We start from the raw sequence: 15,611 nt of genomic DNA, 5'->3' as shown, positions 1-15,611 counted from the left end.
GGTTCGACCTTCTTTCCGCTGTTGCAAACTCCACAGTAAATCTAAACCATTTCTCTTTTCTTGAGCTCAGGCCTTCCCTCAACCGCGAAGCATAGATTTCTCAAAATGAAGATTTATAAGGCTATAAGCAGCGAATGTGAGATTATTCTATGTCGTTTCTGTCTGCTAATCAACAAATTTCGCCTCACATGCAATATAATAATGAATATTTATTGTAGAAATTTTTTATAAGATGAAAGATGCCAACTCTCAGCGAGAATCAGGCTTTATTTCAGAATAATGGATAGTTTGATTCCTTGTTATTTCATGTTTGAATAAAATTTTAAATTTATTTTGCATATTCAGTTATATAAAGAAAGGTTAAATAAGGAATGTCTAAAAGCTTTCTCACAACCGATAAACATAATCATTATCATGCATTTTGACATTGTATTTCACGCAGTCAAATGATTAATTAATTTCATTTCAACATGATATATAATTCTCACGTATTTTATCTTTTTTAACTATAATGTACCATCTCAATAAGGCAGTTCGTGTGTTATCAGTTGTACATACTCATTATATCATGCTAATATTACCATCCGAGCCTAAATCTTCGTTATAATTCATCGGAAAACAGACATTTCGTTGATCAATCGAACCTTTTTTATCTCATGCAATCATTTATCTATAGCAAATTGGAAATTTGAAAACAACAAACATTTAAACTGCAAAGATTCATCTATATAATAGACGGATATATGTATCTTCATGAAATTGAGTATACATATTCCTATAAACACCCTTAATGCATGTTATTTCCAAAATCAATTGTTTTTTGATTAATGACTGATCAAAACGCCATTGCTTTCAATTTAAAAACCAATTGGCTTTTAATTTCAAGGAGACGATCATCCTGAGTTGAATACATAATCGTAGCTAAATATTCGAATGAAAAACCATTTATTTTAGTAATTTTTAAAACAACTAGCAATTATAGCTTGTATGTAAATTCTGATATCATTGACATTGGTTCCACACGCCTGGACATAAAAAGCCGTGTTCTTTTCACCGTCCTGCATTTCACGATAGCATTTTGATCTGAGAGTTCAAAGAAAAGTTTTCATTTTGTGTGAGAGATTTCGGAGAAAAAGTCATCGTTTTTCAGCAGTTTGAAAGATGAAGTTCAGAAACGTGTTCTTGTTGCTCTTTGCCTTATTGGCAATCTCGTTTGCTTTACCCTCGAACGTGGAGGAAAATGAGGAGCATTCGGCCAGGTATGTGAAATCCTGCAACGATACCTCTGGCGTAGACATTGCTTTCTTTGTTCTTCTTTATATCCAGAGCAAAAACATCCAGTTTAATAAATTATTACACGGAAACAGGACAAGATGTTTTCTGGCCCTCTGAAGGTGGTCATGCATGCACATGCAACCAGGAAACTTCTGATTCAACTTAAAAATGTCTCGTCGGCAGTCTTAATTTACGGGTTTCAGTTTCGTTTCTTTTAGCAACGGCGAAGCAGATGAAGAAAAAAGATTATTTGGCTTTGTGGCTAGAAAAGGATTGGGTTATGCGATCAAGGCTGTTTGCAAATATGGACGCTGTAAGTGATTTTATGAATAACGAATCTTCGATTGTCGATTGCTTTCCTGATTTTTTCATTTGTTTTAAATCTTGCATTTATGTTTAGTACCCGCTAACATCAAAGGTCTATGCGATGATTGTCTTCACTTAATGGGAGATGAAGGTGGGTATGGGAGTAAATATAGTGTGAGGCTGTAAGCTCTGTAGTTATATATCTGGATGGAGAAATATGTATCGGACCCGGTTGTATAAATTAAACTTTTAACTAGATTTTGCGTTGTTAATTTCTCATTTTAAGCGATTCTAATTGACCAATTCCATCACTAACCATAGTGAAACCTTAACTACCTTTTTATTAACCTCGTTGAGTCGAAACTCCCCCAATTCATTTTTTTTTCCTAATGCAAAGAAATCACATTTCAGCTTTTTTGCGTTGTTTTTAGCGAAAAATTTTCAACGCCCGTTACTTAATTTATTATTCTGCCTTCGTTGTCGATAGGAATGGTTTTTCTATCCAGTACATTATCAGATCAGTGACACTGTTTGTTCTTGTAGAGGCAAAAGTCGAGGAGGAAAAAAGAGGGTGGTTCAGGCGGCGCAGGCGTAGACGCAGAGGGTGGTTCAGTCGGCGCAGGCGCAGATCCAGTGGGTCAGTGCGGTCTGCAGTTTGCAAGTTGAAAAGCGCGGTGAAGAAAGTCTGCAACGGTATGTTTGGTATATTATGGTACAACATGTACATTATGATACATTATGGTACAACCCTGTATATTACTTGTATGGGAAATCACAACTTATTTTGTGCAATATTTCTTTTAAAGGATTTCTAATTAAGCACGCAATCAAAAAACATTGCAAATGTGTTAAGAGATTCATTTAAAAGGTGACCGCATATGATATAATTTAGATATATATCTATATATATATATATATATAGTTAAATTTTATTTGACTTCTCTTTCTTCCAATTATTTATCTATCGTATAATCTTTACCTAACAAAATCGTATAATCTTTACCCTAACAAACTAGGATTTGGGCCGAAGAAAAGTGTAAAAGTTACAAAGCAATCAAAAAGAAATATTATAGTTGATTTATAGCGCCTTGTAACGGTAGAGGTGAATAAATAAAAGTAGTATCTGCATCAAGATTGTTTAGGATTTATTTCAGCTTCGCAGGACCACCGTTTTAAAACCCAGGGGGTTTCTCACTTCCACCTGTGCCAGCGAAAAATTTAAAACAATTTCCCATTTCATTGTCGTCAGTTAACATTCTGTAAGCAGTTTCTATATTTGTGACTTGTTCAACACTTGCTTTCTTGAGCAGAACCTAATGAAAGATCAACAAAAATGGCAAGAAATCCGGCGTACGTCAAGGAGACTGGTTCGTCGCGTTGTGATGTGACTTTGTATTTCTGTAACAAGTGAAATATAGCTTTGTCAATCAACAAGACGTTTCTAAAATATCCCTACCTGTTTTCGAACATCAATTCCCATCGCTTTTAGAAAATCCTGTTGCCTTACGGGACCAAATGTCGAAACTAAAAACAGATAATTCACCATGAAAATTCGTTCACGTTGCATGCGCTTTTGACTTTATACGTTTCGAGTGTGGTTTTTTTCTAACAAACTATATTCACAATATGACGTCAAAAAGTAGAAATTTGATTAAATGGGAGGCAATGAATTTGAACAAAATAGATCTATACCTTTATATTGAGAAAATATTTCTTTTAAAGCCGAGAAATCAACATTTGAAGTGAGATCAGAATGACCTGGCTCAAAGAGTGGATGTACAAGTTGATGGTTTTGAAAGGCCTGCAAAAAATAATCAGTTATTGTTGATCTCGGTCGGTTAGGGTGGCTTCGGGTGGTTCCCGCTCATGTGCGAGAAATCTATTAGCATTTTCATCACTATAATTTGGTGTTACTTTCTCTAAAGCTCTGTGTTCATTGCTTAACTGTTTGTTGTCCGATTATCTAACGCAGGCAATTCAGTCGCGGGCTTCAGAATTGAACTCTTTCATTTGAAACCATATATTCTCTTATGCCGTGTTATCCTTACCCGCAAGGTGTTCCTCTCGCTGTCAACATCGCCATAATCAACAATCAGTGAAGAACCGCCATGTTTTTTAATGTTTTGTGCCATTTCCTCAACGATTACTTGAGCCTGAGGTCGGATCTCAATTTTGTCTGCTTTAAGATCTTTGCCTTTGGGCAGCAAAACAGATGCCGGCGTGTTTGAAGGCGCCAGACAGAACTTCAAGTGATGCGGTCTAAAATATTTTAAACCCGAATTGAGCGCAAACAAATCCTAAATCAGCTGTGCCTGATTGCACTCAAATTTCAACAATAAAATAATCGCAAAAAATCGATCGTGCGATAGTTTATTTTGAGTAAGAGTCCGTCTTTACCCGTCTTCATCTACGTCCACCATTACCTCACGCCATCCATGTCGAGTCCTCTAAAATATCAAATCATATGTATACACATATTGCTCATATCCCAGTCATAATTTGTACACGAAATGAGTATCTTTCATCTATTCATCTGACCTGAAATTCATGTATGGGAAGCGCGTCAAAGAACTCGTGTGCCAGGTAAAACGAACAACCTAAGCAAAAAAAACCCAACCAGTTTTCCATTTGTAAATAGTCTTTAAATGTGCACATTTACATCGCATTTTTGAGATTTTGTGCGCTTTAAAGTGAGAAAAGATTTGGGAGGCCAGTGCTGAAGAGGCATATCATTGAATGAAAAGATCAGGAGATGATATGGAGTCACTTGAGTGTTGGTAGTCAGGAAGATGGAAGGATAGTTCGAGACTGCATGCATGGGCTGGTCAAACACGCTAATAAACGCAGACCTTTTGGCACATCTGAGATATCATGATGCCACGTTACTGGTATGCCATCTTTGGTTGTGTTGCTGTTCATAGGCTTTAGAAATAAATGAATTACATTAATTTTACGCACGATTTTTGCTTATCATAAACAGATATCTTACCACGTCTTGCTTCTGATCGCTAATGCATAAAATTTTTTTCTGCATTTCTCTCATTGCAGGACTGATCTCAACAAGATGCAAGCTCAGATGTTCTGAAATTCTACCCAATCTGGCGAAAACCTAGTTTGAAAACAGGCTGAATAAATTACTGAGAAGATATGTTGTGTCCACTGGGTCCTGGTTTGTAAATCAAGCGAGCAAAATATATATTTTTTACCCGGAGAATATCTGAAATAAGTGTTCCACGCCCAGGACCTAGTTCAACAAACTGGATGTCCCGCGGTGAACCATTATAAAGCCATCTTTCGTAGAACCAAATACCTATTAACTGAAGGAATGGATGGGTGATGGAATGAGACAAAGACCAGCTTATGGTTAACCAATCGGAAATGATGCTTTTTTACTGACGGTGAACTATAGCATCATAACAAGTTTTGTACCTCTCCGAAAATCTGACTGATTTCAGGCGATGTTATAAAATCTCCCTCCAAACCAAATACATCTTTCTTCATGTAATAACCCTGAGAAGAAAAGTAGGAAAACTCATTGCTCTCATAGTAATACGTACACCAGATGAGGGATGAATTTCGTGCGGTGTAATACGAACTGAGCCGTTCTTTCCTTCTAACGATAGAGGTGTCCGTCGGGTTGTTAATTTCTATATATACCACATACAAATATTGCATTGGATAGTTTATCGTGCAACTAAAAGAGCTGTTTTGTGTTTAAGTCCAAAGATCAACGGGCTGTGCATGAGACAGCCGATTCTTGGCTTACTCAGCATCGCTTCTTCTGCCCCGCATCAAAGACGCAACTGCTGCAGAGAAAAAATGCATGTAAAGTTCGTTTACCACGAGAGGATGGGAGAGGACTTCCTTCATATACTCTGCCACCGTGATAGGCCCCGAGAACTACATAAAAATGAGAAACAATGACATGTACGCAAAAAATGTAGAGTGTACTAGCTGTGCTAGCCATTTATCTAGAGCCGGATTTATCCTAATCTGTGTTAGGAATTTATTTTATGGATTTATCGTCATTCTAATTAAATATTATCTTAAAACCAATTAACACCACGTGCCAATACAAAACAGTATAATTATATAACATTACGGAACTCATAGTAACGCTTTCTATTGTATTTGTAAATAAAATGAGTATTTTTTCACAAATCAGCATGCAGAACAAAAAAGCGTGTTCTGTGAGTTCTACAATTATGACGTCGGACGTCCGTCCTCCACCTGGTATGGTTTAGCGCATAAAAACATGACTGTTAAAAATTGTTTAAAATTCACGAGAGAAATTTCTGTTTAACTTGAAGTTGTATTTCCAAGGATCATCATGGATAGCAAAAAAGGTAAACTAGCTGTGGACATTATTTTAGAAAGAATTATCCAGGAAAATGTTCAAAGTTGCATGAACCAGTGATGTGTGAAAGCAAGCAGGTGTAAAATGATTGGACATTTCCCTTCATGAATTTATCTACCTTGATTTTAGCTTTGAGTTCCTTTACTAACTCAGTTTCTCTGGATTTTGATGCATTGGTATGTAGTTTCCGTAGACACTTTTTAAATTTAATATTGAACACGTAGGGATAATGAATGAACCCTAAAGTGATTGTGAGAAAAAGTAATGTAGGTTATGATGAGAATATAAGCAATTCATCTGGACTATCACCATATATAATGATGGCAATCCTCCAGTAACATATGCAATTGTTTATAGTGGTATTCAAAATAGAATACCAAATCTTTTCGCACTGGTTAACTAGCAAGCTCGTTAACTAGCAAGCTGGTTAACACAAGTTACTGGCAGATATGATTTTATTTCCCGGATTACCAAACAGTCATATTTTGGTGACAATTAAAATCATTTAGCAATAGATGGAACTGTAGTATTAAAATACTACATATGCATTACTAGACAGATATAGCAAGTCTTACTGTTCTTAGTCGTATCTAACATCCTCCTCAACCCACAAATCATCATAGAGAGGTGGAAACTAAACTATAATATTATAAAAAATCACATTTTGTTATTTTTTAATAGTAAAATACTGATATCCACTATCTATATGTACTTCAGCATGGGATAGGAATAAGTCATGCTTACATCAAGTAACGTGGGTTATTTAATAACATGGACGATTTTCAAAATGTCGCGCGTATTTTGAGGACATTTTTTTATAATTTGAGAGCTGAAAAAGGTTCTGGAATGCTTTTCACCTTGCCGGAGATATCGCGTAAGTACCAAAGCGTGTTAAGATTTGTTCACTGTTATTACTTGTTGCGTGCTGTACGTTGTATGTACCATGTACAACTATTGCTTGGAAGACCAAATAATTTGCCAAAACACGTGGAATTGTATTTTGTGAAAGAGAAACTTTGAATTTAACTTTCCGTCATTTATACATTGTATTTTGTGAAAGAGAACTATTGTCAGAAGTGCGCAATTTCCAGCTAGGAAAGTTTGAAAATTGTGCATTTGAAGGGAAAGTGTCTACTAAGAAATATTCTGTTGAATTTTGAAGCTCTGAAACCGAATAGAGCTCTCCATCATTTACCCCAAAAAACTACCTAGAAACTTGCTGTGAGGGATACGTCTAATGGACCATTCTCATCATGACGTCAAGCACCGAATGTCTGTGGCTATACACAAATTTGAGTTGTTTATAGTTATGCCATAGGTTATGCAGAGCATTACCACAGTGAGCTTGAAAGGTTAAGCTTTCTGGTGGGTGAAAAAGAGCTTAAATCCTTCTGAAGCCCCATAATGTATGTTAATCTAATTAATGTGAAAATTTTTAATAAATGACTCTCAAATCTTAATTACTTAACACATGATCATAAAAAACACATTATGTTTGTTGTAATATACAAATATGTTCAGAATTTCCTCCAAGTCTATTATTAGGGAGTATAAAGCGTTAGTATTTAGTAGAGTGTGATGTTCAGTTTCCAGATGAAAATTTCCACTCATGTCAAAACTCTGACATAGGTTCACTAAATTTCAAACTACATTTCCTGTAAAAGGCCAGTTCGAAAGAAGCCATTGTTGGAAACACATGTCTTACAGATCCGAATTTACGAGGAAACTCACAAACCAAACTAAGGACAAGAAACATGATTTACCAAGCTTGATTATTATGTGTTTTTTTTTAAGATGCATAAACATGTTCTGGTTAACTGAACATCTTGTGGCCTCCCAACGGTCCACAACATAACTCTAGGCAGTTATTTTAAACATTGCAATAATAGATTGGCTTGATTAAAACTATACGATTAAGATAATTAGGCTTAATATATTATTAATATTATTATTATTATCCTTGTGAAGAGTAGATTAAATTTAAATTTCTTGAAAATCTGCCGGTTTATGTTTGGTAAATTCTAAAAAATATAGGCACCGGCTTAAATACATATTCCTTTTCTATTGACTTACATGCTGTGGTTAATATTGCCCCTGAAAAATTTTAGGGCCGGTGGGTGCGAAGCTGGTCTGTAGGCCTTGTGGCACCTGTTATAAGGATATTTAAGCAATTGAACTATATTATAGTCTTTTGTTATGTCAAATTTCTTGGACTATTAATAAGTTTTAGATAAGTCTTCTCTTCCATCCCAACTTTATAGCCAGCCTTTGTCTCTTCAAAATTGTCCCCACCCCCCGGGGTATTTGAAGTCTTTGACTCACCCTGGGTAGTCACGAGCGCTTTGACAAGTCACATCACGTGTGCTTCAAGGCTAACGAATGACTTTTAAAGTGTGCTCTTGTATTTTTTCCTGTCACTAGACAGCAGATTCCGATTTGGGATTTTGTCCATTCCCGCCTCGACTAAACCACATCATATTCATGGCCTCGGCGGCAAAGGGGTCGTTTTTAAAGTTCTCCGCAGCAGTTTCCCTAATTCCGTTACTATTTGGTTGCTCGTTTGGGCTAGTTTGAGTATTTTTCTTGTTTATTGGAACAGGACTGTCTACGGTTTCTTGTTCGGCCAGCGGGGCTCTCTTCCGCGGACTAGACGCCGTGCGTGGTCTACTGATTCTCGATGCTGGTCTGCTCTCGTTTTTTATCTGTTTTTCCTCCCAGACGTCATCTTTTTCCGGTTTTTCTTCGCTCGAATACTTGTGGAATTTCTCTTTTTCTTTCCTCGCTTGTACTCGTTTCTGCCAATCCCGGAAGGCTCTCTGGAGGCGTATCGCTGCGGCCGTCTCTTGCTTGTATCTTTGAAGGATCGTGTAAAGTTTAGGCGTCTGTTGTCGTTGCGGGAACGAGGACTGGAAACGATCCTCAAACTTCTCGTACATATTTCGTTTATCATCCTCGGTCAATTCCTCCATATCGCCTATAACCCGTTTAACCAACGCCAACATCAAATCAAGACAGTGGACCATATCTCCTTGTCTCACTGGGACATTCAACGCTGCTGCTTCTTCTTCGTTCGGTTTTGGGATTCGCAAGGGCGGATCAAGTGCGTCCAAGAAGTGGGTAACATCGCGGTAGTGAATGAACTGTGTTGCTTCTGGGTCGTAGGTCTCCCATGTTGTGATATACGCGTCCATATCTTCCTCGCACAAGCCAATTTCGTCTTGTTGTTGGGCTTCGTTGAAGTTCTCTAAGATTACTGCTATGTACATGTTTACAGTCACGAGGAATATTAGGAGGATATAACTGACAAAGTAGACAACCGCTAGCCATGGTGTACCGCAGTTACCATTTGGTAGTCCAGCTCTGGGCGTTGGATCGCAGTCCGGGGGCGTGATCATCATCGGCTCAAGAATTGTATTCCAGCCAGCGGCAGTCGCGATGCGGAATAACAGAAGGAGACTGGAGAAGAATGTATGGAAATTCACAACGTCATCAAGGTATCCCGTGTGCTTAATGTTACCCCACAATGACATGCCGATGCAGGCGTAGATGAACATGAAGAGAAAGAGCAGGCAGCCAATGTTTGCCAATCCAGGCAGCGATTTCACCAAGGCAAAAAGAAGACTGCGGATACCTTTGGCACTCTCGAAGAATCGTAACAGTCGTGCTAAGCGAAAGACGCGCACAACCCGAAGCAATCCAGGAGAAAATGGCATGGTAATTTCATACGAGGCAAGAACGATTTCTAAAGAGAAAATATTGGATGCTTTCATTTGAAATTCAAATCAAGTTGTATCTTACTAATCATGTGCCATCAACTTGCATTACATGCAGAGTCTTGTCTACTTTGGTTTTGGTTGAAATGCCGTAACTAACCTGTGATAGAAAATATGACAATAGTAAAATCGAAGAGATTCCATCCAGACTTGAAGTACTCAAATTTCAATGCCAACAAACGCAGTATCGCTTCGATAATGAACAAGATTGTGAAGATATAATTGAGGTAGTCCAGTCCTTTAGTAAATCCATCTGACTGGTGATGGTGCTCCCCCATCATCGTTATAATATTCAACATAATTATCGCCATGATGAAGAATTCGAAGGACCGACTCTGAATCAAGTCGTATATCTTTCCCCTCCATTCCGCCTTAAACAGAAACGTGTTTGCAATTCATAATTTTGTGGTTGCAGTTTCAATATAAAGTAGGGCCACTGTTATTGTTACCGTTCGGATGTGTTTCATCGGTTTGTAAATGTTATTATTAACCAGTGTTATACTACCTGGTGGGAAACGAGTTCTATTGTTTGTTCGTCATTCATTATTTGTTTCTCTCGTTATTGTTGTTCTTGTGTAGTTTCTTACCTTGGGTCTTTTGGGTGTTTTCCGTGGCTTCTTCATATATGTGCGACAAACAGTGTTCACCCAAATTCTCTGGTTGGGTGTTAGAAACATGCCCATTGCATCGCTGTCTTCGTACTAAAGTTCGATAGAAAAAAGTTGAGTAAATTGGAGAGCAAATGATGTTGAAATTGGAGAGCAAATGTTGTTGAGATTGGAGAGCAAATGATGTTGAAATTGGAGAGCAAATGATGTTGAAATTGGAGCACAAATGATGATGAGATTGGAGAGCAAATGTTGTTGAAATTGGAGAGCAAATGATGTTGAAATTGGAGAGCAAATTATATTTAGATTGTCTTTACCTGTTGTTTGAGTTTGCTGAGTAACCTAATTGCGAGTAACCTAATTGAAAATAGGGTGAGTTTCAAACATTTGCCAAATGACAAGCCAATAGGAAACATAAAGGAATTTCCAAGAAGCAAATTTTCATTGAACATAAATGAAATGAAGAAATATGCAGAATGTGCTAAGGTCCTTGTTGGTCGGATTATCCTTGATTTTTTCCCTCGTTCAAGTTCTTGAAACCTGTGATTCCAACGCATATTCCTCATGATTATACTAAAGAAATGTCAAGAAAGTCAACTATAGTAAGCTTACCTATCATAAATGCCAACGAAGCGAAGTATGAAGATTGCGCAACGATTTTGAGGACTTACGAAAAGTGGATTGCAGAAATCTATTTTAAAGCCGGAATGCTTAATGAAATGCCAGTGATGGATAATCCACCTGTTCCTTCTGGTTCTGCAGCACCTGGCCAGACTGATGCTCATAGACGAGATACGATCGATGACCCAATGCGCGAGATGAAGATAGCATTTGCAGGTGATCAGTTAACTCGAGTAAGGTTTGCAGGAGCGAAAGACTTACTGGCTGGATCACACACACCCTTGATCGTTTCGAACATTGCTCGCCCTTTAAACCGGTCATGTGGCACACTAAAGCATCGCTCCTACAGTACTCCTATTCATTTCTTTACAAGTCTGATTCTGTAAATCAAGTAGGCACTCTTAAATACTTTAGAGAGAAGTATAACAGGAAAAATGCAACCGCTTCCAAAGTTCTCGACTCTTTTGAAGGAAGTGAAGAATTATTTCTCAGCATGGGTAGAGCGTACATTGTTTCTGCTGCGTTAAATTTTTTCGGGATGAACAACTTCTCTGATAAACCATCATCACATCAATTTCCCGACAATATTGTACATGGCAGCGTATCGTCAAAGAAAGAATATTTTGATGATGCTTTCGGAAAATTTGTCGACAAATATGTTTTACAGAAAGTTGATGCTGATGATCGATGGTGCAGATGACTATGTAAAAAACTATGCTCTTTCCTGTATTTTTTTGGCTGTTCTGATCATGCAAATGAAAGACACTTCAGCGGAAGGCGATGGTCACCGTAATTTGATCAACCAAAAGCTCTTGTTATCAGTTTTCAAATCGATGGGATCATATTCCAAATACGCGGTTGAAATGTTCGTTAGTATATCTCAAATTGAATGCATGCTTACACCTCGTCTCTCAGAAGAGTTTAAATGGGGATTTTTTTCGAACTGGAGAGGGGCATCGGAAATAATATTGAAGATGACTTGGCCCAAGAAATTTCAAATCGAATTGGCAAGTGTATTGTCCAAAGAATGGGCCCAAACAAAACCATGGCTTCAATAAGCAAAGTTTGTAAGGCAAGTTCTGGTATACATCTTCTTGTAGAGCAGTTTGATGCCTCTCTACATATCCATGCGAAGTCTGTAAAGCATACAACCCGTGACTCCCTAAAGGATGAAAAAGAGATGGTAAATGAGATTGTGCAATTGGATCCTTTTAATCATGTTCCAGAAAGGCATCATGACAGTTTTCCAAACATTAAGAAGAGTCCATTAAAGTACTTGAATGTAGTCGAATTTCATAAATGGCTAGATAAGCACAAAACTGAATTTCCAAATTGAGTTGTTCTTTGAAATAGTACCCTTTATAGGTTTAAGAAATGGTAATTAACTCTCTGTGAAGTAAAAGAATATGTGATTATGACAAAAGTGTTAGGTAAAGAGTCATCTGAAGTTCTAAGTAAACTTGTTTGGAACAACTATTCAACGAAATTGTTTGAACATGAGCAATTTCTGTTGATACAGTAGCAGCCAGCCGGACATTAGGTCATCCTATGCTAATATCTTGTTGTTCATTGATTGTGAAAACAATGAATTTCTACAGAAATGAATAATTATAATGACTTACATTTGCATAGCAGGACAAAATCATCAGGCTTGCTACACCAATGTAATGGCACATACATATCATCTAATACCTTATAGTGACATCACTTGATTAAACAAGTGTGCTCATTTATGATAGAGAATATCTTGGAAGAACATACTTCATCCCATATGCCAAAATTGTTAAGGAGGTCTGATTCCAATTCAATGTACTCAATTTGCATCACAACCCTTTCAGCTAGGTATTCATCAATTAACATTGAAGGAATTAACAAACACTCTGATTTTTCTTCAGACTGATAGTTGGACAAGACACTATTGATCAGGCTCACCAAAACAGTACCATCACCTTGTAGACGCCTCACTTTAGAAACTTCTAAGCTGACAACAGTATTTGTATACCCTCATTACATACAGAGCAACAATTTTCTTGCCGTGGTGTAGTAAATCCAAAATATTCTAGAAGCTGCTTTCTTAAGCAGACTTCTCTTGACTTGCAGTAGCTCTTCATTGATTCTTGAATATGCTTTTTATGACTTCCAATGTCAGAATTGTTGTAATATAATGTTGCATATGACTGAATACCAGTACGACCAGCACGACCAATCTCTTGCATGTAACTTTCTAAAGTACTTGGAGGGGATATGTGAATCACTTGAGCAACATATGGGGCATCAACACCCATACCAAGTGCTGATGTTGCAAACAGTACCCTGACCCTTGAGTCCTTTTTCTTATTTCTTCAATTAATTCCCTTTTCATTCGACTTGTTTGGGGAGAATGAAACTGGGCAAAAAGTCTTGCCATAGGTTCTTCACATCCATTAACATACTGTTTCATCTTGCAGAATTCTTTCAAACAATCGTAGGCATGTGCACAGTATTTCAGTTTCATATAGATAATTGTCATTGGGTAGTTTTCTTTTTTAATCAATAGTTCCTTTGCAACAGGTCCCAGAATTTCATTATAACTTTCAAACTTTTTGTGATCACTTGAACGTACTTTCTTTCCAAGATATATGTTCTCTCTGTTTGGGTTTACTGTAACAATCTTGCAGTCTTTTTTCAATTGGGGTTTGTGTTTTAAATCATTTAATAAATGAGGTGGGGCTGTAGCTGTTAAAGCCAGGGTTGGAACATTAGGGAAAAATGCTTTTAAAATAGACAGTTCACCAAAATCTTCTCTCAACTCTTTCCCCCTAAAATATTCATTAGTACAACATCAGCGACTAACCATGGCTGAATAAACATTACCTCCTATTATAAACTTATAACAAACAAAATAATATATGATTGAATTTACCTCAATCACCAACACCAGAAGATATTTTAATCAAGAAAACGTCAGAAAACGTTTTGCAACTAATTCTTAATGCAATACGTGCAAGTATGCATGATTGGGCCAAACATCACACTAGAGTTAAATGCTGAAGGAACGACTTACAATTACATACCATAACTCGACACAATGAGCCTCATCTATTACACAACCAACAACGTTCTCTTGAAACACTTTACTTCCCATCAGTTCCCTTCCTTTAGATTTCAACAGGGCTTCCGGGTGTGCAAATACAATGGAAGTATTGCCATTTACTATTTCTTGTTCTATATCCATCAGCGTTTCCTTCAAGTGAATTTTGCGATTTTCACTACCTTCCGTGAACAAGTCTTCAGCCGGTTTCCGCTCGTTAATGGCAAATTGTATGACCCCAGCGGAAATATTTATTGCACTCAGCACCCTCAGCTGGTCTTCCACAATAGAGTTTAGAGGACAAATCACAATTACTATATTTTTTCGTGATTTTACGGGAATTAGATCTGGCAGCAGATGGAAAAGCATAGATTTCCCAAAACCTGTCGGGAGTACGCCAATAACATCACATCCTTTAAGCAAATACTCCAGGCATTTCATTTGCAAAGGTTTAAAATTTATAGAAGGAAAATTTCTCCGCTGTTGGCAAACTTGCACTCTCTTGAAAAGTTCAAGGAACCCTACTTCATCAGAATAATACGCCATATTGAATGTCTTTCGCTAATTATTCATATGTTTAATTTATGTTAATTTAGAACACCCACTATACGTGGGTGTTCTGAAAACACGTGACCGGCCGATGCCAGGGCCAATTTCCCCCTTCCCCCTCTTTTGAAATTGGCCCTGGGAACGAGGTTGATAGTAACCATCATTTATCATAAATAATATGCTAAATATGATCAAGATCATCTTAATGAAAATTATGGTTGCCATAGCAACCATCATTTATCATGAGTAATATGCTAAATATGATCAAGATCATGATTATGATATGTTAATTTTGTTAATGCTAAATATGATCAAAATCATCATAATGAAAATCATGGTTGCCATAGTAACCATCATTTATCATGAATAATATGCTAAATATGATCAAGATCATCTTAATGAAAATAATGGTTGCCATGGTAACCATCATTTATCATGAATAATATGCTAAATATGATCAAGATCATCATAATGAAAATAATGGTTGCCATGGTAACCATAATTTATCATGAATAATATGCTAAATATGATGAAGATCATTAAAATGAAAATTATGGTTGCCATTTAAACCATCATTTATTATGAATAATATGCTAAATATGATCAAGATCATCTTAATGAAAATAATGGTTGTTATTGTAACCATCATTTATCATGAATAATATGCTAAATATGATCAAGATCATCATATGGAAAATCATGGTTGCCATGGTAACCATCATTTATCATAAATAATATGCTAAATATGATCAAGATCATCATAATGATCATCATGGTTGAAATTGCAACAATAATTTATTATGATTAGAATGTTAATTTTGATCATTATCATCAAAATAATGAAAATGGTTGCCATAGCAACAATCATTTATCATGAATAATATGCTAAATATGATCAAGATCATCATAATGAAAATTATGGTTGCCATGGTAACCATCTTTTATCATGAATAATATGATATATATGATCAAGATCATCATAATGAATATTATGGTTGCCATGGCAAACATAATTTATGATGAATAATATGCTAAATATAATCAAGATAAGG

The 15,611-nt window shown here is 36.7% G+C and overlaps 4 protein-coding genes across 4 annotated transcripts; 1 reads left to right on the top strand and 3 right to left on the bottom strand.

Moving 5' to 3' along the window:
* The first annotated feature begins 1,039 nt into the window (after positions 1-1,039).
* LOC114522260 lies at positions 1,040-2,713 on the top strand. Its single transcript, XM_028542908.1, has 6 exons — positions 1,040-1,259; positions 1,494-1,588; positions 1,676-1,732; positions 2,125-2,274; positions 2,388-2,449; positions 2,598-2,713. Exons 1-5 carry the CDS (start codon positions 1,162-1,164, stop codon positions 2,444-2,446), a joined length of 459 nt encoding a protein of 152 aa, XP_028398709.1. The 5' UTR covers positions 1,040-1,161; the 3' UTR covers positions 2,447-2,449; positions 2,598-2,713.
* On the bottom strand, positions 2,710-6,605 carry LOC114522259 (protein arginine methyltransferase NDUFAF7, mitochondrial-like). Its single transcript, XM_028542907.1, has 13 exons — positions 6,514-6,605; positions 6,057-6,178; positions 5,422-5,481; positions 5,011-5,091; positions 4,788-4,898; positions 4,571-4,690; positions 4,431-4,503; positions 4,120-4,178; positions 3,979-4,028; positions 3,630-3,840; positions 3,274-3,382; positions 3,038-3,105; positions 2,710-2,894 (listed from the first exon to the last, which is right to left on the bottom strand). The coding sequence occupies exons 1-13, from the start codon at positions 6,557-6,559 to the stop codon at positions 2,754-2,756; spliced, it is 1,251 nt and encodes a 416-aa protein (XP_028398708.1). The 5' UTR covers positions 6,560-6,605; the 3' UTR covers positions 2,710-2,753.
* A 1,115-nt stretch (positions 6,606-7,720) lies between these two features.
* Positions 7,721-10,885, bottom strand: LOC114522360 (sodium channel protein 1 brain-like). Its single transcript, XM_028543030.1, has 4 exons — positions 10,637-10,885; positions 10,299-10,412; positions 9,812-10,082; positions 7,721-9,680 (listed from the first exon to the last, which is right to left on the bottom strand). The coding sequence occupies exons 1-4, from the start codon at positions 10,883-10,885 to the stop codon at positions 8,356-8,358; spliced, it is 1,959 nt and encodes a 652-aa protein (XP_028398831.1). The 3' UTR covers positions 7,721-8,355.
* A 2,306-nt stretch (positions 10,886-13,191) lies between these two features.
* LOC114522359 (ATP-dependent DNA helicase Q1-like) lies at positions 13,192-14,556 on the bottom strand. Its single transcript, XM_028543029.1, has 2 exons — positions 13,994-14,556; positions 13,192-13,738 (listed from the first exon to the last, which is right to left on the bottom strand). Exons 1-2 carry the CDS (start codon positions 14,554-14,556, stop codon positions 13,192-13,194), a joined length of 1,110 nt encoding a protein of 369 aa, XP_028398830.1.
* Between the last annotated feature and the right edge of the window lie 1,055 nt (positions 14,557-15,611).

Source organism: Dendronephthya gigantea, unplaced genomic scaffold (genome assembly GCF_004324835.1).
Source record: "Dendronephthya gigantea isolate DGI-Jeju-01 unplaced genomic scaffold, DenGig_1.0 000022F, whole genome shotgun sequence".
In the NCBI taxonomy this organism is placed as follows: Eukaryota; Metazoa; Cnidaria; class Anthozoa; order Malacalcyonacea; family Nephtheidae; genus Dendronephthya; species Dendronephthya gigantea.
Note: the sequence above shows the minus strand (reverse complement) of the source record. Positions and strands in the feature narration are given on the sequence as shown.